Genomic DNA, 23,575 nt, shown 5'->3' with positions numbered 1-23,575 from the left:
TTCAGTCTTCAGTCTTATTTTGCCGTCTGTGAACAACGTAGTTCAAGTGCTCATCGTCTCAGTATTGTCAACACGAAACATATAGTTTCACTGTTCAGCATCATTACGTCTATGTAAAATATAGTCTCAGGCTTCAGAGTTCGCTTGCTTCCCGTGACAAGGACAGCATGGATGTCAAGTACCACCATATAGTCTGTTTTCAATAATACTGATAATACTATTTCAGTCACCATTTTCAGTACCTCTTTGCATCGTTCTTTCCTCCCATCACGCAAATGAATTATTTCTCGCTCGGGAAATGCCACCATTTAAACACTCTTGCCGTAAACATAGTATGCCATGGCCACATATATAATATCCTCAATGACAATCCAGCCTTGAAATTTGCTATGACATGGATTTAGATGCCATCACACCCGACGGGATGGCTCAAAATATTTTACGACCGCTTCCTCGGATTCTACATCGTTTTATAAATTGTATGCGACTTCATGTCAGTTTGTGCATTTGTGTCTGTCGTGCCTTTTGTTATCACTCATCATATTGTAAATCCATTTTCAGTTTGATATGTGCTTGAGAAGATAATCTAAGAACTGTTAATCTTAACTTACCGCCGGAATTAAAGGGTATGAGCCGAGTGAAAAGACGGGAACCAGTCTAAGTTACACCGGAAATAATGAAAGGGCAATAACTCCAATCTCACGGTGTTATGAGATCTTGTAACGTGTTGTCAGAGGTGCAGGTGTTACATCAATTTACAGGTATAAGAGATATTTTATTGCCATATGGATGTGGCCGTTCTCCCTACAGAGGACGTTTCATGTGTTGAGGTTGATGTCATGACTGCATGTTTCAAAGCAGCAAAGTTCCATTCTTAAGGACCCCAACAAAACATTAACAATCAAAACAATGATAATCATGATACCAGGGTATATGATGTTCTGTTTAGACCATTTGATGTATAGTATGATGTGACATTTAACAGGACAATAGTTTTGTGTATCATGCTAGCAACTTGATACACACCCAAAATGTCATTGTCAAGAAAGTATGTTTGTGTTGTCATTTTTGTCAAAATATTGTTGAAATCAGGCTAAAATGAGACACATTTATTCAGCTTGACATCCTGCAGAGCAAAGTACATTTAAAGGAGATATGCTACTCAGAGGAAGTTACGAACCACTACGACAGATAAGCAATAGCTTTATGAAAGAATCAGGTGGTATTAAACATATTTTGAGTGGCATATTATACACTGTGATGTTTCAGAATCTCAGCAATGGAGGCTGTACATGTGATGGGTGTTACGATGATCAAACGGCTGCAATTCTGGTTCAAGGTATGTTTTGACAAGTGCAGAATGCTTTGGTATTCATTTTACAGATTGATCCTAATAATGAAGCCTGGGAAGAGTGATAATATCCTTGTAGAGCAAAGACAGATAATACTACAGCTGGTGCAATGTGCTAACTGGGGCTCTCCCAGGCCGTCTCATGTGTGTATCCTTCCACACCCCAGGTCACACCACCGATGTCCGTTAAAATAAAATAATCCCCACTTTGGTTATTATTTTCATGAAAACCAAAACTGAAATAAAAAAATTATCTAATTTCTTGTTATTATTCTTATAAGCATGGGCCTAGATTTTTTAAGCTCCTTTAGCACCCAGATAGTCGTAAGTAAATGTTAATGTATACTTACCACTTATGACCATCTAAACACAAGGAGAGTTTCGCTAGTCTAGGTCCTCATTAGTAATGTTAAGGCCTAGTGGAGGAAAAGCAAAGACGCAGCTTTATTACTCGCCCACACTAGTGTAATACTGCTAGATGTATGAAGTCATAAGGATTGAGAGTTATGACGTAACAATGCTGATGTTGCTGTCGCAGTGGTACTGGACCTTGTTGGACTAGAAGAAAACTGGAAGTCCTCCCACTGTAGCCACAGTTTCTATCAATTTGTGTTGGAAGTAATAAACAGAATATACTAAACTCGCTTCCATGAAATACCATTTTCATTGAACTTGTGAAAGATTTAGTATCGAACTTGCTTTTGCTTGTTTGATACCAAATCAATGACTCGTTTAATAAAAACGGTATTACACTGAAGGTTGTCTAGTATCCTCTATGTATTACACTGAAAATCATGATAATAGAAGCAGTAATTGGATGAGGCTTTAATGTGAGTTTTACATTATTCATCCTATAAAGCTACAGATAAATCTATACATTAATCTACATCTGTTATGAGTTGTCCTCCATTCTGCTGTGTAGATCAGTTACATTCAGTGACTGATAAAGTTCATGTTCCATGAGAATATTTGTCATGTGTCAAATCCACATCTTAGGGCATCCATGAGAGGTTCGGTAGCCTAGTGGTTAAAGTGTTTGCTCATCATGCCGAACACTAGGGTTTGATTCCCCACATGGGTACAATATATGAAGTCTATTTCTGGTGTCCCTGTGCAGTGATAGTGGTGAAATATTGCTAAAAGCACTCACACAATTAGCTTCCCCAGTCCACCATAGCTCACTCTGTCAGCGTGTGCTGGATTTTTGTTCTAGGCTCCCTAGGGAATAACATACAATCCTGAGAGTCACTTGAATTTGTCATGTCAAGTTAGTATATCTTAACTGGTATCCATTAACTGCTTGGCAGGCAGAAGCTTTTTTATGAAATCCTCTTGCCGAGATAGGCATGTGAAATGTAAGTGGGTTATGACCAAAGCACAAGAAACTTTTTGGAGTCAAACTGCCCTATGTGGTCACGTGTCTAGCCACTAACTTTTCTTCTTTTTCCCTCATACCTGTGCAAATTATGGTAGAACTGGTGTCCAGCAAGCAATGCTGATCCTAAGAGACAACAAACGGGTTCGGTGGTCACTGACTTGGTTGAAGCATATTGTCGTATTCCAGTTACCTTTATCATTATCTTACCTCACACATACGTGTCGTTTTCTGATTAGCTGAGTTTCAAGTTAAGAACCAAGTAACATTTTCTATGTTACTTGCTGGAAATGCCGAACTGTGGGAATTCGTTTGGTACTTCAAGTTAGTAGTGTTTGGCTGTTGCCAACTCCAGTACTCCTTATTACGATCCGTTAATTGTGCTTCTTGCTATTCAAAATTAGGGACCATGTGTTTATGTACCCTCTATGATCTAGCCTTCAAACATTGAAGGTACATCAACCCATGCCTCACTCGTGACCAGCATTCGAAATAATCCCTGGTCCGGAGTCCCAGCACCAGTTGTTATTGTATCAGGCCAGCAGTTCCAAATATGTTTAGGTCCTTATGGCCTTCAGTAAAACATCTTCTTGGGTTTTTTTGCTTTTTTTTAACTTCTTTTCCATATTTTTTCGTTTATTAACAATCCATGATCCATCATGTTAACATAACAGTTTCACTTCCTGGTATTTAGGCGTTTTGTGCATTTGAATGTCAGCACCTGTCCTCCACACAATAAAAAACGTACAATATAAACTCTGCGTCATGGGCTTCGCTGATTGATTTTGTAGAAACAGTGTGAAACTGTGTACATTGTAGTCTATTTATGTCTGACTGCAACACAAATTGGGCCTGCAGATTTCATTCAGGGCCTGTAGATTTCATTCAGGGCCTGCAGATTTCATTCAGGGCCTGTAGATTTTAAAGCCAACTGTCAAATTACATTGTTGCAAACACTGCTGTCTACCAGTGAATAACTTACAATGCTCATGATGCCAATCACTATGTGGACTTCCTTTCACAAAGCAACCTTTATATAAGGTTAACCTTAACTCCCATTTCTTAACACTGCACTAAGGTTACCTAGGTCTAAGGTAACCTTAACTCCCATTTCTTAACACTGCACTAAGGTTACCTAGGTCTAAGGTAGCCTTAACTCCCATTTCTTAACACTGCACTAAGGTTACCTAGGTCTAAGGTAACCTTAACTCCCATTTCTTAACACTGCACTAAGGTTACCTAGGTCTAAGATAACCTTAACTCCCATTTCTTAACACTGCACTAAGGTTACCTAGGTCTAAGGTAACCTTAACTCCCATTTCTTAACACTGCACTAAGGTTACCTAGGTCTAAGGTAACCTTAACTCCCATTTCTTAACACTGCACTAAGGTTACCTAGGTCTAAGATAACCTTAACTCCCATTTCTTAACACTGCACTAAGGTTACCTAGGTCTAAGATAACCTTAACTCCCATTTCTTAACACTGCACTAAGGTTACCTAGGTCTAAGATAACCTTAACTCCCATTTCTTAACACTGCACTAAGGTTACCTTGGTACTAAGGTTAACCTTAACTCCCATTTCTTAACACTGCACTAAGGTTACCTAGGTCTAAGATAACCTTAACTCCCATTTCTTAACACTGCACTAAGGTTACCTAGGTCTAAGATAACCTTAACTCCCATTTCTTAACACTGCACTAAGGTTACGTAGGTCTAAGATAACCTTAACTCCCATTTCTTAACACTGCACTAAGGTTACCTAGGTCTAAGATAACCTTAACTCCCATTTCTTAACACTGCACTAAGGTTACCTAGGTCTAAGATAACCTTAACTCCCATTTCTTAACACTGCACTAAGGTTACCTAGGTCTAAGATAACCTTAACTCCCATTTCTTAACACTGCACTAAGGTTACCTAGGTCTAAGATAACCTTAGTTCAATGTTAAAGAATGGGAGTTATGGTTATCCGTGGTAAAGGCTGCTTTGTGAAAGGAGGCCCTGGTCTGGTTTAGATTTGATTATTTACATGCCACTGCCTGACTTAAAAACAGATTTAGTAAGTCAGGACTGGCCTAGAACAAAGAGCATTTATTTGTTCATCTTTGTTCATTGTTTTCTGTAATATAGAACAGTGGAATTGTTTCCTGTAATATAGAACAGTGTAATTGTTTCCTGTAATATAGAACAGTGGAATTGTTTTCTGTAAAACAGAACAGTGGAATTGTTTTCTGAAATATAGAAAGTGCAATTGTTTTCTGTAATATAGGACAATGTAATTATTTTCTGTAATATAGAACAATGTAATTGTATTCTGTACAATAGAACAGTGTAATTGTTTTCTGTACTTTTGAACAATGTAATTGTTTTCTGTAATGTAGAACAATGTAATTGTATTCCTCAGAACCAGAGTGAGTTTATGCTGTTCCTCTCCCACGTTGGCGATCCTCACAATGCATTCCTGTTCTACTTCCCTTTGGCCTTTTTCCTCCATCAGTCTGTGGGCAAGAGAGTCGTGTGGGTAGCAGCCATTGCAGAGTGGTTGAATGCAGTCTTCAAACTGTGAGTTCATTTGCAGTGATTTATAATTATATAAAATTATTTACAATGACACTTGTATATGATCATGAGTGAGTCAACAAGTGTGGTATCATTCTTGCAATATCAGACTGGGAATATTATGGAGAGAGTGACAAGCACGGTTAGTCATGTGACTGATTTTGGCAGGAAATTATGCTATGGAGGCAACTTTTGAGTGAGTGTACTTTTATGTCCTCTTCAAAGGGAATTACAAAGGAATCAAGAGTTCCACTATCATTTGCACAGAAGAAGGAGTCAAGCATTGTATTTGGTTTGTCTGTCATAATATTTGTCTGTCTGTCTGCACTCTGTAATATTCCATCTAAATGACAGTCTGTAAATGATCAAGTCTTACAATTAAGATTCAATGACGTGTAACCATGTCAGCAACCCTAACCACCTGATCCAATTAGTCACCTCTTACAACAAGCATGGTCACACATTGCACCTATGTGAGGAAATAAATACAAGTGTGTTTACTGTGATTTAAGCGAGCACCTTATTTACAAGGCTACAAAAATCACCCTGCTAAATTATACAACGCTCAAGTTCAGTGACACACACCATATCACACAACAGGGATTGTTTGTCCAGTCCAAGATGGATTTGGGATGTGTTATTATTATACTAACAGTGCCGATATCCAGTTTAACTGTGAAAGGCACTTTGTTTTTTTCTTGATAATTGGATGTCCATCAGAACAGCACATTGTATTTTCAATCTCAGGTCCCTGGGGAGTATACAATTCTAGCTCCCTGCTGGGTACACTGTAACATTCCCATCCGTATGAAGTACCCATTCAAAGCTGCTGGACTAGGACACATAGTCACAGTACTTTGTCCAAGTTTACTGCAGGTTGCTGTACCTGAAACTAGGTATATTCATGTGGCCACCATCTGGTCATGTACCAATGGATTCGATTAAGTACACAGGATTGTGTATCATACACTAAGGGTTGTGACACCACTGAAAAAGTCTGCGCACAAAGTTAACTCCAAGGTTTTTACACCCTGTCACAGATGGGCTCAATCTAGACACCTCCAAGCTCGCTGCATTACTAGCCTGGCGCCTTAGACGGCTCGCCCACTATGCCCCTGTACCATGTGCCATGTTCATGACACCTAGATGAGGAGGTCTCATTCTCTTCCCACAGAGGTTACTCGTCATATCTTTTTGTGAATCTCTTCTAATACAGCCATGTTCATGATACCAAGATGAAGAGGTCTCATTCTCTTCCCACAGAGGTTACTCGTCATATCTTTTTATGAATCTCTTCTAATACAGCCATGTTCATGATACCAAGATGAAGAGGTCTCATTCTCTTCCCACAGAGGTTACTTGTCATATCTTTTTATGAATCTCTCTTCTAATACGGCCATGTTTCCCGGTTCTCATAAAATCCCCTAGTGGCAAAAAATGACACCATGAATTATCTCCCTTCTTCCTATCCAGTCAGAACATGTGGTACATCTACTTGGATCCAACTTGGGAATAACAAGCAAATGTCTAGACACAAATATCAGAACCAGGGAGGTGATGTGATACTCAAGAATCTAATAGCTACCTTGTCCATTGTCATTGAGGGTGATGGAAGCGCCATTGATCCATTGTTCTGTCTAAAGCATTAGCACATCACACTGGAGAAGAGTCTCTAGTTTTTCTGAAGCATACAGGAATTAATAAGGCCTTAGGAATGATCACTTTTGAAACAATGTCGTTGATTGCACAACTAAATCTGATTGCAACCAAATCATGAATCCTGAACACTCGCACCATGACAGGGTCGTATTAGAGCAGAGGTTCATAGGAAGATATGACAAATAACCTCTGTGGGAAGAGAACAAGGAGGTCTATGCAATCAAACAGTTGTGTTTAATTCACAAGCCTTATTCCGTCTCATTTTAATAATTAGCATGAGATGCAATTACAAGGGTTGGCTGAAAAGTTCTAAGCCTCACTGTGAAAAAAAGTTACAAAGTCCACGTTTGTAATTTATTTTTCTACAAAGTCCCCTTCCAAGTTCACACACTTTTGCCAGAGATGCTGCAAGGCCCGAATCCCGGTCAGGAAGAAATCTTCTTCAGCTACCCTAAAAAAATCAGTCACAGCGGAAATGACGTCATCATTACTTGCAAAATGGCGACCGGCGAGTTCCTTTTTCATTTTGGGGAATAGGTGGAAGTCAGGAGCCAAATCAGGTGAATAAGGAGGCTGGTCAATGAGTTCAAAGCCACAATCGCGGATTGTTGACATGGCCACCACCGATTTGTGAACAGGCGCATTGTCTTGGTGGAAGAGGACACCTTTAGCGATCATCCCTCGTCGTTTGGCTTTGATTGATTCTCGCAACTGGTTCAGTAGATCAGTATAGTATCTACCGTTGATAGTTTGACCTTCTTCAAGATAATCAATGAGCAGAATACCCCTGGAATCCCAAAAGACTGATGACATCACCTTTCCAGCTGAAGGAACAGACTTGGCTTTCTTCGGAGCTAGTGAATCAGGATGCTTCCACTGTTTTGACTGTAGTTTTGTTTCTGGTTGAAAGTGATGTATCCAGGTCTCATCCATGGTTACAAATCGTGCCACAAAATCATCAGGATCTGCTTCAAAACGACGCAAATTGTCAAGGGACATCTGGAACCTGACACTTTTCTGTTCTGCTGTCAAGAGCTTTGGCACCCATCTTGCAGAAACTTTCGTCATTCCTAATTCGTTGGTGATAATATGCTCAACCCTCTCATGAGAGATGCCCACTACACTAGCAATATGTCGAGTAGTCAATCGTCGATCATCCATCAACATATCGAGCACTCACGTGATGTTTTCTGGAGTGGTTGCTGTTGAAGGCCTTCCTGAGCGTGGGTCATCATCAAGGCTTTGTCTGCCACGCTTGAATTCTGCAGCCCACTTCTTTACTGTGGAAAATGAAGGAGCATCATCCCTTAGAGTGGAGACCATGTCAGCATGTATCTGTGTTGGGGACATCCCTTTCTTTTGCAAGTACTTGATGACTGCCCTGTGTTCAGTTTTGTCCATTTCTGATGATTTCAGAGGGTAGGTTTACCAAAAGAGCTGTAGTTGAGATAAAACTATTAGTACATTTGTAGTTCGTGTGTCTATGATTCACTAAATGATTGTCCTCATTGGTGGCAAACACCTGTCTCTACCTGGTGGGGAAAAACCACTCAGACTGAGAACTTTTCAGCCAACCCTCGTACATGGAACACATTCTTTCATGACAAGTGATTGAGCAAAGTCTAAAGTCTGTACTGAGTTTAACTTTCACAAAATGTTGTATATTGACATCATGAGCTTCAATCTGTGCAAGTGGGAAAAATGATATGCATGTGTGTAAGTAGGGTTGGTTTTATGCCACCTTCAGCAATATTTAGGCAATGTCATGACAATGGAACACCAGAAGTGAGCTTTACATTGTACCCATGTGGGGAATCGAACCCGGGTCTTCAGCATGACATGACATGCATGAATCCAAGTCAGCGAACCTAACCACCTGATGGTATTAGTCGCATCTTATGATCAGCATGGGTTGCTGAAGACATATAATGCACAATTTATATCACTGAAAACCAGGAGTCACATGCAGACATTATTGTATGCCTTCCTCATTATTTGTTCAACTGATATATTTGTCTGATGCAGTATTTGTCTGATGCAGCATTTATTCGAACTGCATCCTCTATTAGCTCCTTTTGTTACCAGAATTCTCCATGGCGAACGCCCTTATTGGTGGGTGCAGGAGTCCACTGCCTACACCAATGCCACCAGGCCTCACTTGCAGCAGTTTAGGTTAACATGTGAAACAGGACCAGGTAGGACACTAATTATGTTGACATGTGAAACAGGACCAGGTAAGGCACTAATTATGTTGACATGTGAAACAGGACCAGGTAGGACACTAATGATGTTGACATGTGAAACAAGACCAGGTAGGACACTAATGATGTTGACATGTGAAACAGGACCAGGTAGGACACTAATTATGTTGAAATGTGAAACAGGACCAGGTAGGACACTAATTATGTTGACATGTGAAACAAGACCAGGTAGGACAAAATGATGTTGACATGTGAAACAGGACCAGGTAGGACACTAATTATGTTGAAATGTGAAACAGGACCAGGTAGGAAACCAATGATGTTGACATGTGAAACCGGACCACGGTGGACACTGATTATGTTGACATGTGAAACAGGACCAGGTAGGACACTAATGATGTTGACATGTGAAACACGACCAGGTAGGACACTCATGATGTTGACATGTGAAACACGACCAGGTAGGACACTAATTATATTGACATGTGAAACAGGACCAGGTAGGAAACCAATGATGTTGATATGTGAAACCGGACCACGGTGGACACTGATTATGTTGACATGTGAAACAGGACCAGGTAGGACACTAATTATGTTGATATGTGAAACAGGACGATGTAGATAGGGCAGATACATGAAACAGGACCAATTCATTTTACTAAGTAACACTGGCATCTGTTTCTATTCCAGGCAGCCCATCTGGTCATGCCATGGTGACATCAGCGGTTCTCTACATTCTTGTGTCAGACTACCTCTTCTACAGCAAAGTTAAGAGGTAACCATTCTATCTGTAGGATATCTTCGTGTTAATATATATAGCTGCAGATAATTTTACATCACAATACTCTGAAACTGAAATACATATTGCGCACAAGGTAAATGTTTGTGTGTATGATACTTACTGGTTCTGGATATCTTTTATAATAATAATAAGCCCACCTATGCAGCACTGAACTACATGCTGACTGGACATGCTTTAAGGGCACACCTAGGATGGATATTACTACCCTGGACAACCGAAGCTGCATGTGAAGCACAAGGTTTTTAAGTCATATGACTTCTTGGCCACAAATGAAAAGTTAGGTTGATTTCCCAGGTTAAGTTCTTCCTCAATACAATATGTTTGCCTTTCAGTGTATTGATGCGCGTATTCTCATGGACTATGTTTTGTGTTGTGATGCTGGCTGTCAATCTGTCCCGATGTTACATCGCAACACACTTTCCTCACCAGGTGATTGCAGGAGTCACAGTAGGTAAGTCAGTGATCAGTTGCTGGCAGCTAGTAGCAGCTTAGGTCACCAGGTTAAGGTGATAGTAACACAGGGGTCTTTATAGGTCACTCAATGATATAGGGGTCATTGGAGGTCATCCAATGATATATGGGTCATTGGAGGTCACCTGAAGATATAGGGGTCATTATAGGTCAGTAAGTGAGTGAGACAGAGTGAACTGCAGTTTGTAGCTAATGTGAACTTAGAACATAAGCAATATCCTTGCGACAATGCAGTTTTGATTAAACCTCAAATTACCTGAATATTTTATCATGTTTTTTTCCAGGTGTTATGATTGGTCAGATCTTCAACAGCATCTCTACAATGACCTTGACCTTCAAGCACTACCTAGCTGCATCAGTGGTATTTATGACGACAATGCTGATGACGTTTGGGGTGATCCAGGCTATAGGCTTGGACCCCATGTGGTCAGTCAGCAAGGCCCAGCAGTGGTGTGCCCAGAGCAAGTGGGTGTATCTGGATACCACTCTTTTCTACAGCATCACCAGAGATGCATCTAGCATGTTTGGTAGGACTGAGGACTCTTTTATACTTTTGTGCATGTTGTGACAACCTTCAGTGAACATATATCTTAAAGAATACATTACATCTCTTGACTAAATCCAGATATTAGTGATCAAGGTTGAACACCACTTTGCCCAAAAGGGCAAAAGTGTACTTATGAAGAATAGTTTTCATGTGGAGCTATGTATGCCAGTGTTGTTGTTTGCATGGCGCTTGCTTTACAGAATGTCTTAAAACTTGATGACTTCTATGGCCAGTGATGGCCATTTTCAACATCTACAGACCTTTGCAGTAGTTGTGATAGCATTGCTCATGCCAAAGTAAGCACTATGGCACTAACTGCTTTCTGTTAGATAGTTGGCATTGTGTTTGCTCTAACCTCTAACCATCAAAGATTTAGGCTTGTGAAAATTGTTGTATCTGACGTTTGTTTGTTGTTTAGTGCTGCACTCCACTGGACCACACAATCCAGTGACTGGAGCAAATGCTACAGGTGACATGGAGTCACATGCAGTCATCCTTGTCAGAGGGCACTACCACGAAATAAATGATGATTGATATTTTGAAATAAAGTCCATACAAAATTTGGCCTAATGTGGGGAAATCTGCAGACGACCTTGTAAACTTGGCCCAAGTTGTAATGTGAAAGAAGTGCAAGTGTGCAGAGTTGCATCCCTCATTTGTTCCAGGAAACTATGACCCAAGGCTCAAATCTTATTTGCCCTGGTTCCATAGTGAGTGAGTTTGGTTTCACACCTCACTCAGCAATATTCCAGCTATATGATCACTGGATTGTCTGGTCCAGACTCGATTAATTGATGCGTTAGTAAAGGCATATCTCGAACCTTAAGCAGACGTGGCATGATGTAAATGTGATATTGTTCACAGCAGCATTAAACCCAACATTCTGAAGATCCTGGTTAGAATTGATCTTCTGCAATGGTTATTGTTGTAAGAGGAGACTAATGGTATCTGGTGATCAGGCTCACTGTCTTGGTTGTCTCCATGTCATCATATGCCAGTTGGATCTGAATGCCTTGCAAAGCAATTATGCAGATGCTGTCTAGTACTGGATTGTCTGTTACAGACTTGATTATTTACAGGCTGCTGCCAATAGCTGGAATATTGCTGAGTGCAGTGTTAAACAACAACCAATCAACTTCATTATTTACAGATGGCCATATAGATGTAATATTACTAAATGCAGTGATAAATAGAAAAAACAGCCACTTTCTCATGCATATTATGTTTTGATTTCAGGTCTTGGCATCGCCCTGTTCATCCTGCCACAGGTCAACAACACAGGTCACTCCATGGCAAATTGTGTAGTCCACATCTCCATCTCCTTGATAGTGTCTCACTTCATCGACTCGTATAAACTTCCTCACTCTCCCATCATGCTCTTCTATCTGTTGGCTTTCTGCAAGTTTGTACTTCTCTTTATATTCATTGTTAACATTGTTCCAAGAATTAATTTCTTTTCTAACAATAACAAAGGTAGTGAGAAGAAAATGAGCTGACTAGACGCATGTACTTGCCCAGATATATAAAATCTTATGTGCTAGTCAATAGTCATGATTTTGTCTTATGTATAACTTTATGTATCACATTAAAATCCAGTCTCGCTACACTGAAAGACAAGATGCATGCATGCACCCATCATAGACATAACACTGAACCAGTCACAATAAAATTGATAGAATTGATTTTATTTATCTTTTTTCATTGCATCTCCATAACTCGTCTGACTTGTATTTTTTCTGTCATCAGTGGTGTAAGGACAAACGTAAGGGTCCACTTTTCTTCTCATAAACTACCTGAAACTTCATATTTGTCAAACTTTTTATGGTGCTGTTTTCATGCTTTGTTGATACATGTAGTTGCATAGTGACCTGTACTGCTTTTCGGTTTTGTTGGACTTTAACTGCACCTTAAATGCACTTCATGATAAAATACAAGATTTTGAAGTAGAAGAACCTCTCAAGTAAGCTAAAAGCTACCATGGTTGTACTTTTTGGAAAACTAGTTTTCATTACTCTTGGTATAAACCATCTTGTAAACATTATTTTGCAGTCCAGATAAGTTAAAGATCAAGGTTAATTAACAGGATTACGAAAAGAATAGTTATGTCATTGTCATCTTGTGAGGCAAGGTTGCCAGTTAATATATGCAATTTTATGTGCTACTTTAAATGTCAATTATTTGAATGTCAATGTGACCCTCCCTTAAGATCAACACATGCACGCACACACACACACACACTCTATATATATATATATCTATATAAGCTATGAATGGTCCCTTAGGATCTCTTTCGGCATGTGCCGGAAAGAATTCAAAGCTTATTGTGATTTATCAGTTATATAGCTCTCTCAGATGTTTGTTCAAGATTAAGAACATTAAATTAAGACGACTTTTTATGATTGACATGTAGCAACTCACATGCCTATATTTGTAATTTCATGTTTGTTTTGGTGATGTGTTCTCTTTATGAACACAGAGGTGATGTTATTGTTATAATATGCCCTTTGGCGTGTTACTGATGTATTTATGTGTTAAAGATATATGGTTTGAAATAAATCATTTGAAACCAATTCACATTTAGTTCTAATCATTTCCATGATTGAAACTCATTGGACACATCCCTGGTACCCAGTGCTCTTAATAGAGTGCAGCTGTATGGAGAGTACAACAGTATGCAAGGATGGCAATTTTCTGCTGAGTTTATTTCAAATTGATCAGTTTTGTGAGTCGTCTGAACCTCCATTCGAAGACACAATATTATGTTTTCAACTGAAAATTTTTTGGTTTTTATCCCTGAGCAAGTATCCTTGCATGTAGGCTTTTTATCTGTAGGACTAGTGAGATGAGAAATGCTGCTGCGTAAAAACATGAGGGGCTTCATCCTGACTTCGGTCCTTGTTTCATCCTCCACCTAAGTCAGGCATGGTAACAAAAAGTACCATCTTCAACATTTTGTTTTTTCAAGATGAATCCTGGCACAGAACCACAGACGTATCAACCTTCAAGCAGATGTGTTATCCACTTGACCATAAAGGTGGTCCTTCAACAGCATTCAAGATCACAGCATTCAAGATCACCCATGTTAGTTTCCAGGAAAACGCAAGATGGGTGTGTGCCACATTCCCAAGCTGATTCATTCAACCCCAGCTGAGTTAATGGCTTGTTATTCTGCAAACACTGGGGTAGTCCCAACTCATATCGGGACAAACATGTTGATGCCATGCACAGAACTTGTTCTTGAGAGACAAACATTGTATTGTGCTTGTTGTATGGAGGTACTGAATGGAACATCCAGGTTAGACTATCTTCTCCAACCGTTGCTTGACATAAGGGTTGACTGACAGGATTGGGCATTCAGATTAAGACTTAGCTGCAGCATGTCATTGTACATCAATTGTGTAGATCGATGATCATGATTTGGTGACTTTGTTGCTATGGTAATTGTACACAAGGGTACTTTTGTATAAGATGACCACAAATGGTGATTGATTATTTACTGACTCAGATATTCCAGACTTTTTACTCAGTTGATCAAAGTCAGTGGCACAAGTCAATGACTGGTTTAGCAATATTTTAGCAATATTCCAATATCACCACAGGGGACTCTAGAAGCAGGCGTCACACATTGTACCCATGTGGGGAATCAACCCAGCATTTTCAGCATGACAAACAAACGCCTTAACCACAAGGCTGCCGTATGTTCACAACGTCAGTCCTTGGCTCATCAGGTCCAAACTTTCACACTAAAACAAGACACCTTGTTCTTTCACAAATTGTTTTATTGGATACATTCTCCTGATGACGTTGATCACCTGTGCATGATATCTGTGTATGCTGACCTCCGATGAAGGTGTAATGGCAGAAGATTCACAAGCTATAACAAATGTCACAATATGCTCCAACATGCAACGCACTTATCATTGAGACAAACACCTCTAGTCTTCGGTTAGTAGTTCATATAGTTCAACACAAAAATCAGTTTGGAAATTCAAAATTAAAAGTATTGAAACAAACATCTCTGCATTGAAAGCTGTAACATTCACGACCCCATATTGAAATCAATGCACATTATTGAGACCCTGACCCTTTCACACCGACAGACCTGTGTCCACCTTCATGGACATACATATCCCAGGAAATTAGTGGTTATGATATGAATGTTTCTTGAAGATGCAATGTACATAGCTGTCTACCAAAGTGTGATAACAATAAATATACATGGTACGTACAAAACAATAAATAGCTACCATTTTACATGGTTCTAACACCTCTAAATGAAATGGAAAATGCAACCTTTAACACATTTAGTGTTTTACAGTGGAACTGATCTAGTTCTTATTTAACAGCTACACATAATTCTTGATTTATATCCAAATACCCATACAAAACATACTAGTCCAAAAAAGCTAAGGCCTTGATTCTTTCATATTGACATTAAGTGCCACAGCAGATATAGTAATGTGAAAGAAAAATGTAAATAATTAAGCTGTATTACGAAGTAGATATTTTTTTCTGAATTTTTTCTTATGAATGTTTTCACTTCCTTAATTCAAATGTACATTTAGCATTGTAGAACTGGCGCATTGTTCTTTGGTTTAAAGAAGTTATGAATCAGTGACGGATGAGAGTGATTAACCAGCATCTTAACTGCTGGAGTAAATTGTTAAGATGGAGTAAGTGAGTGAGTTAAGTTTCACACCACTTGTATCAATATTCCATCAATGTCATGGCAGGTGACACCCAAATGAACTGTAAACATTATACCAATGTGGGAACTGAACCCGGGTCTTTGGCTTGACAAATGAACACTTTAACCCTATGGCTACCCAAATGCCCCATCATGCTGGAACAGTGAGAGAAGTGTTACCCTAGAGGGCCGAGGGTTAGTACTTGCTTAACTATGTGACCTGTGCCCTGAACAATAATACATATTGGTCCTTCTACAAGTTGTGGGATTATTCAAGAGTTAATGATCTCATCACTGTCCTCTAAATCCTTCATGGAGTACGCACATTGGTCACTTTGGTGTTTAGTCACCACTTCAACCACCAATCAAGCCAAGTCCTTGTCCAATAGGCTGAGAGTACTCTGGCCAATGAGTAAGTGGGCCTTTACACTGCTTTAGCAATATTCCAGGAGGACATCAGAGATGATCTTCACACATTGTACCCATTTGGAGAATTGAACCTGGGTCTTCACTGTAGCGAGTGGATGCGTTAACCACTAGGCTACTCACTGCCTCCTCTGACCAATAACCACTCTGCTTACATGACACTAGTGGTTTTAACGTCACGTGTAATGTGTTGCATCATTCCGGTATCTACTCCAACATAGCGCTTCCATGTCAGGAGGTTGTGTGTGAACTAACTTGCTGCACTATCAAGTCTTATCTGACTTCCATAAATCAAATGTCCCGCGTGAATCAAACCTGACTCTTTGAGTTAGATTTCTAAAATTAGACATGTTGTTAAACTACATTTTGGCCACATGTATATACTGACGATGAAGCAATGTCATGTACGGGAACCTAACAATACTTAATGTGAGGCATGTAAGACTTTCTTAACTCCTTCGATAATTTACAAATAATGTTTGAATTTACTAACACAAAAATAATGATGGGGCATTACCATATCCCTGTTTCATAATAACCTAGACCATTGCTACGTCCATCATTTAACCATTTAGAGTCCAAATTTCCATTCACGTTTAAATAACAATGAATTTTAACTAACAACTAATTAAGAAAATAACATACATTTTTACATAACAGGGACATAAGTCTTTAAGATATTGCAGTTTTTATCAGAATATTTATGGTAATAAATACATAACTTGATATTTTTCATGAATCATAGCGGATCCCTGACTGATTGCCATATCAGAACCTGCACAGGAGTTGCCTCCCTTACAAGGATTCGCTGCAACTGAACTTTTATTTCAAAATTTAGGCTGAAACGAAAATACCAGTTCGTAGAAATTCAAGAAAATGCCTCCAAAGAACTGAACTACATTTTCTGGTGCCTGTTAACAAAAACATCAATACTGACCCTAAGAAACAATGGTCATTACAATATTATCCGATCGTGCGGTCAATGCAAGGTGTACATATTGAAATCCCCCATTCACTTTCAGTGTATGTATTGTCTCGGTAGCAAATCCAAAGTACCAAATCAGGTACAGCGGTACAGTCTCAACACCAGGTTGATATGTTAGCAAAGACTGATGGAGATAGCTGTTGGCTAACAAACCCTACTGTTCGAGGTCTGAATCTGGGCAGTACGTCTATGGAAGTGAGAGAAATTACTACATAAAACTCTATCTAGCAAAAGGCACAGAGTCAACCCGAGGTTGATATGTGTGAAAACTTTGAGGTATGCTCCGTAAATCAAACAGTTACAAACATACACGCTGAATACTCCGATAAATATAGAATACTTAAATACTGTGTACAACGTACATCTGAATGAATCTTTCACTTCAGCCTAAATTTAAAAATATTTTCATAACTCACAACAATAATAGTTTATGAAAGACATCTACACACTTACTTTATCCGACAAACACGCCAAAGCAATGCTACTGTAAATCGAGGATCTACAAAAGCAACTGAACTGAGCTACCTTACTCCTAGGAAACAATAATGCCCAGACTAAACACTGTTCTGCGATCAGAAAAAATGTTATATCAAACAAAACATAAATAACATTTTTACACGAAATAACATCTCAAAGACACAAGTGGAGCTACGTGCTTATAAAAACCACTAAACATTCTTGTAAAATATTGTAACATTTTTTTTGTAATTGCAGACAAAAATACTATGAATATTTAAAGATAAACAATATAAAAAGTCTTTTGTAAGTATCAATAATTACAACAGTATTTACATCATGTGATAGCATTCATATACTAGATGAAATTACTGACCGACAGAGTAAGGTTATCAAGCAGATAGACTTGTTATTTTGTGGCATATTCAAGAACAAATGCAAGCATGGTCTGCTCTTGACAAACTCGGTATTATTGTGTTATTAACAGAAATTTGAGTCCATTTTAGTATTTATTTGGTCACGGTATTGGTCTCCTTGTCAATCCAACTTGCCAACATGTGAGCCAAGCTGGTGGCACTGTCAATCAATATTGCTTTATTGACCGTCTCGCACATGCATTACTTATTATGACATTATTCACACATAATACTCCTCAAAATGTGGTGGTTAAGAAACAAAAAAAACTATAAAACGCCAAATGAAGACACTTTTCGCTTTGACGAGGCTTCAAATAAAGTTTGGACACAACAGCCATATTTCATTTAATTGAACATGTTTGTGCATCTATACCATTCTTACACCAAGTAGTTCCATCTCAGCTAAATAATTCGTAACTTGTTATCTACACAGGTTAATAGCTGCACCTCATAGTAAGAAGCTCTATTGCTCGAAAAAGGTTGCCATGGAAACCATAACAATAATGTGGCAACAGGCCCACTGGGACAGTCATCCACCTGAAACAATGAATTTTATCACTAGAAGCTTAACATTGTTGAAAAAATAATAAGCATGATTATAATGAAAACTAGTTTCCTCCATGTAGTATCTATGTCCATGATCGGATCCAAGCATCTTCAAAGACATGTGAAACTGAAGCTAGCTTACCTTTCCACTTTCAGCAGAGAGGGTGTGATCTATGCAGCAGTTCTTCATATAAATGCATTTGTAAAAGACAATAGGTGATTGGATGACTAGCCAATAGGCATGTTTGATTATGTAGGTAATGTCATACCATTTCCACCTGAAGCTCGCACTTAAAACAAACTCATTAATACCAATTCCATAAATAGCACGAAAAGGATTTCTAATTGAGCACATAAGTCTTATCCAACAACTAACGCCAGTGAATACTTCGATCGAACATGAAACTTGTCACACAAGTAAAGCACTTGTACACCCCATACTCGTAATCCCATCTAAAACTATCAAGTTGTGTCACAATTGGATCAATACTATGCACAATATTGCATTATTATTGAAATAAATAATGGTCATACTTTAAACAATGAAACACATAGAAATTGAAATTGATTATGGTACCATTGCTTTGTGGAGTTTCAACATTTGGCTCATGTCAGATACTGAATGAAACAAACGACACCTCGCTTCATGGTGTAGAAACAATGAGCACATATAGTCATGTAAACATATCCCTGAAAAATAAAGAACACATAATGGCATGGTGAAGAGAGAATCCATGGCAATGAATCTCCCTGACAACAGTCACCATGGCAACAAGGTCCAGTGAGTATTCCCTATTGCTCAACACTGGGTTCTGATTGGCAGGCTGCTGGTTTTGTGGTTGGTCCAATGAAATACACTGGTTAGGTGTCAGCAACTCTCAATCCACGCTTGCCATGACAACTAGCTGTCATCTCCAAAGAGTTCTCTGAAGCGTTTCTCTAAAAATTTCTTCATCGTGTGTCCTGCTTGGCCAACTTCTGAATCGTCCTCATTATAAGTTTCACAGTTCTCAAACACAATTCGCCCATCGTTTGCGAACTCGTGGCGTGACTTGTAACTGGAAAACAATGACAGACATTACTACAACTCAATAATCATGACCCCAATGTCATAGTTGTAACGAGAAAACAGAACCAGGAGACAACAGAGGTCCACTCTTTTCATACAGCAACATAACAACAGGGGCAGAATGATGCTTCAGATGTAATATTGTATATATATCTAAACAAAAGTGCCAGGTGTGGGAGGTTAGTATTGTCTCATTACACTCTTATGCTTTTGACAAAAGCTGGATAATAAATAACTGGGTTAAACCGGGCACTGAACCCATAATAACCAGATCCTGGCATAAACTAAGGGATGCAACCCTTAGTGATATTGACTTCTAGGATGGCAACAGGAAAATCAGTTTTCAGCTGAAAACCTAATATTGCACCATACAATGGGGGATTCAGACGATTCACAAAATTGATCAGTTTGAAGTAAAATCAGTGGAAATCCACGGATCTGCAGAAATTTGCCATCCCTGAGACTTACATGTTGTCCCTGAGTTTAGTCCTCATGGTGGCAAAGTCCATGGGGTGTTTGATGTATTTTTTGTAGGATGGGAACTTCTTGACATTGACGGGCTGGAGGAAAGGCCATCCACAGTTGTGCTTCTCCATCTCTGCCAGGAGTTTCCTGGAATCAAATAACACCATATAGATTTCTCATCTCTGAACCTGTTATGATTCAGGCAAAGTTTGGTCTTCAGCAACCCATGCTTGTCAAGCAACAGGATCAGGTGGCCCAGTTCGCCGAGTGGTGAACATGCATTTCATTGTTTCCCAATTGCGTTGACTGATGCGCCATGATGCTGATGTCTGGTCCAGAGTCAAATATTTACAAACTATGTACAGAGATGCCAACCCAATTTGGGCCCAAGTGTAAGAGTGGTCATCAGAAAATGTAATGTAGACTCTACAAGTGCAATATTAGTCTTCTGGTTGCTTCGATATTGTGCAAGTTTTCACAAAAGAAATATTCTAGACAGAAATACATGCTGCCAATCATTATGAAACTTCATGCATCAAAAATTATTGGTGAGGTGACACAAGATACTTTCATTCCTTACAAATTAATTGGAATGAGCGCAATTCTAAGAATAAGCGATTTCTATGGGTGTAAAGCCATTTCTTAACCCCTTCAAGAGTGTGTTCCAAAAAACTTCCTTGTGAAATTTTATCCACTTTATTAATTTTCCTAAAGCCAGTAGAAAAGTGTAATTTTTGCGTATCAAATATAATGGAGTAATAAATTCATCAAAATCATAATAATTACGCCAAAACCATAAAGGTTGCCATCTCTGTATACAGTCAGGATATTACCAATTACAGAATTAAACAACAATCAAATAAAATCTCAGCTTTGGGTTCTTGGAAACTACACAACAGTGCCAAGGAAGAAATACTGGTGCACACTTAGATGCATGGTCAACAGGTTAAGGTGTCAGCTCCTTGTTTATGATTTGACAAAATGGTGGGAAAGATTTTGTATACATCTCATTGGGCGCTTTTTGTTGTAATGATAATGACCTTATTTTCTAGCTCTGACAACAATAGATATACCGGGTACCAGTACATAGAAAATATATCATAGCATAGTCCTCACCCGCAGATGACTAGATCTTTATCCTTGGTCGGTGAGCTAGATTCTTTTTTCTTCTTCTCTGTAGGTTCCGCCTTGCTGCTTTCCGAATCCTTCCTCTCTCGCCCTTCACTTGGACGCTTCTTTCTTACTCGCTTAGGTTTCTGACATGATACACTCGTTGTTAGTAACACCGTATTTGTAAAATATTCAGTTACCTTAGTAACAGCAGTGATAAATTGTAAAGTCATCATAAGTAAACTAAACATAAAAGAATCACATGGTCTTTAACTTATTTGGAGTAGTATATTGTCTACTAACAACAATTCTCAACAATTATTAGCCTGGCGTCAACTAATCATGTCTTGTTTTATTTCTGCACTCCAAACTACTTGAGTTGGAGTAAAAAGTACATTCTGGCTGTGTGGAAAAATTTATTGGATAATTGAATATTGAATCAAAATAGAGACAATGGTTTTCGAAAATTGAAACTAAATTGAAGTAAATAGGCTCACCTTTCCAACCATACAAGCAGGACAGGCCCATTTCTTGGGAATACTGAAACAAAAAGGCCACATTATCACATCATCATAAACTACTCAATTCTAATAATTCAACTCACTCATACAAAATGTCCTAAATTTTGGTATTACATATACCACAAGCAGTAATCAGGTAAAAAAATTACTTTGACAAAATCAAGTTCTTCACATGATGTTTTCTGGGTAGAATAAAAAGGAAGGCTACGAAGGTTCATATGTCATTCATGAATTTATTAGTGTTTGTGTAGATAAACAGAAATGCTAACACCAGATCAGTGCAGTCAGTTGAATCTTTCTAAATGACAATTAACAGCACCATCAGTATGAGAAACAACATTACCAACCTCATGAGAAGCCATATTGGAAAGAGTTATTTGTCACTCCAAGGCTGTCTCACAAATATTCTATTAATATTTGAATATTAACAAAAAGTATGAATTCATTAAAAGGATTTTTCATCTAAAAACATCTTGTTCCCATCATATTTACAAAGCAATAGAAATGCCATTTGTGATAATTTTTATAGCTAAATGTACTAAAATATATGGATTTAGCACCTTCAAACAACAGAAAGAGACAATGGAACAAGGTTAAGAAAGGAATGTACCGAGGTAGAGGTGGGTCGAGGCAGTCGATGTGTATGGCACGGGGGCAGTGATCACATTCCACTATCTTCCCCAGCTTCTTGCCGCAGACTATACAGTGAGGGGCACCGCTAGCCTGAAAACACATCACCATAGTAACATACTATCAAGCACCGACAATTTCATCTCACTGTTTAGCAATTTCTGATCAGTATTCTGGAAGGCACAATGGAAACACACAGAAATATTCAAAAACAGGAAACAAGTAGTTGATGACTTCAAAAATATACTACTCAAAAAAATCCAAGGAACAGCGGTAATTTTGGGTCAGATAGCTCTTGCTTGATATGCTGGAAAATTTACAGACATTGGGTGTAAAGTAATGACTGCATTTGATTGACAACTGGTAAGGGTTGAAAGGTCACATTATGTTAGGATGATAACCTAACAGAATTTTGAAGGGTTTGAAGTTAGAAGGTACACATTTTTCCGCAATTTCAAATTGAGGTTTCCACGGGTCTTATTCTCCCAAATACACCCAAACCATCCAGTGCATGTGATGGTGCAAATCTCCCTGAACATCATGCAAAAATTCACCTTATAAGCAATGTTTGGAACACAGATTAGTCACATGTTGAAAACCATGCCTCAATGTCACTGTCTAAGCATTGCCGACAGGGGGGGAGCTGTAGGGTGAATACAGAAGAATACTGCCATACGTGAGGCAGGGAGAAGAAATGTTTCACCCTCAGTTATTCACAGACTATAGGTTCGTTTCCAGACAACTGGAGAAGTCCGTGAACAACGCCATACAGGTCATCCATGAATAACAATTCGAAAACAGGACAGATTCATCCTCATCACAGCATTGCGGCAAAGAACAGTCACCGCAAACACCCTTAGAAGTCTCCTCCGAAATAGGTCTCAGATCAGACTATCAGGAACCATCTGCGTGAGAGCAATTTAAGGTCATGACGTCAAGCTATACGTCCACCACTGCTTCCACATCACAGAGTCAACCCTTTAGCATGGGCCAGACACGCTGAAATAAACGTCAGCGGAACAATGTGCTCTTCACTGACAAGTCTAGATTTTGTTTGCAGCACAATGTTGGCTGTATTCACGTGTACAGATGTCCGGGTGAGAGGTTTTCGGACGTAAACGTTAGGGAACGACACAGGTTTGGTGGAGGGTCAGTTCTGGTGTGGGGAGGCTTCAGCAATGGTCATCGCACTCCTCTCTATCATATCCAAGGTAATCTGACTGCCATAAGGTATCGAGATGAGATTTTGCAACTCTTCATTAATCCAGCCCTAATGGTCAAGCAGCCATTTTGCAGGAC

At 39.0% G+C, this 23,575-nt stretch overlaps 2 protein-coding genes across 29 annotated transcripts in view; one reads left to right on the top strand and one right to left on the bottom strand.

Moving 5' to 3' along the window:
* Positions 1–675: 675 nt before the first annotated feature.
* LOC137298020 (glucose-6-phosphatase catalytic subunit 1-like) lies at positions 676–13,535 on the top strand. The gene is made up of 8 exons (XM_067830051.1): positions 676–761; positions 1,270–1,339; positions 5,131–5,288; positions 9,030–9,139; positions 9,836–9,920; positions 10,280–10,398; positions 10,703–10,945; positions 12,202–13,535. The coding sequence occupies exons 2-8, from the start codon at positions 1,280–1,282 to the stop codon at positions 12,459–12,461; spliced, it is 1,035 nt and encodes a 344-aa protein (XP_067686152.1). The 5' UTR covers positions 676–761; positions 1,270–1,279; the 3' UTR covers positions 12,462–13,535.
* Positions 13,536–18,027: 4,492 nt separating this feature from the next.
* The window catches only part of LOC137298960 (bromodomain adjacent to zinc finger domain protein 2B-like), a 99,626-nt gene continuing 94,078 nt past the window's right edge, over positions 18,028–23,575 (bottom strand). For all 28 annotated transcript variants that reach the window (XM_067831388.1, XM_067831379.1, XM_067831380.1 and 25 more), the window contains 5 exons: positions 22,257–22,369; positions 21,623–21,665; positions 21,132–21,271; positions 20,019–20,162; positions 18,028–19,539 (listed from right to left, as the gene is read on the bottom strand). In XM_067831388.1, the coding sequence (XP_067687489.1) occupies positions 19,383–19,539; positions 20,019–20,162; positions 21,132–21,271; positions 21,623–21,665; positions 22,257–22,369 (597 nt within the window). In that variant the 3' untranslated portion in view covers positions 18,028–19,382. The remainder of the gene's footprint in view (positions 19,540–20,018; positions 20,163–21,131; positions 21,272–21,622; positions 21,666–22,256; positions 22,370–23,575) is intronic.

This window comes from Haliotis asinina, chromosome 10 (assembly GCF_037392515.1).
Source record: "Haliotis asinina isolate JCU_RB_2024 chromosome 10, JCU_Hal_asi_v2, whole genome shotgun sequence".
Classification (NCBI taxonomy): domain Eukaryota; kingdom Metazoa; phylum Mollusca; class Gastropoda; order Lepetellida; family Haliotidae; genus Haliotis; species Haliotis asinina.
Note: the sequence above shows the minus strand (reverse complement) of the source record. Positions and strands in the feature narration are given on the sequence as shown.

Excerpts from the sequence above, each read along its gene's own strand:
- LOC137298020 (XM_067830051.1), top strand. The coding sequence starts at position 1,280 with ATGGAGGCTGTACATGTGATGGGTGTTACGATGATCAAACGGCTGCAA. Across the intron at positions 5,289-9,029 it reads TTGAATGCAGTCTTCAAACT|AATTCTCCATGGCGAACGCC; the intron begins GTGAGTTCATTT and ends TTTTGTTACCAG. Across the intron at positions 10,399-10,702 it reads GATTGCAGGAGTCACAGTAG|GTGTTATGATTGGTCAGATC; the intron begins GTAAGTCAGTGA and ends GTTTTTTTCCAG.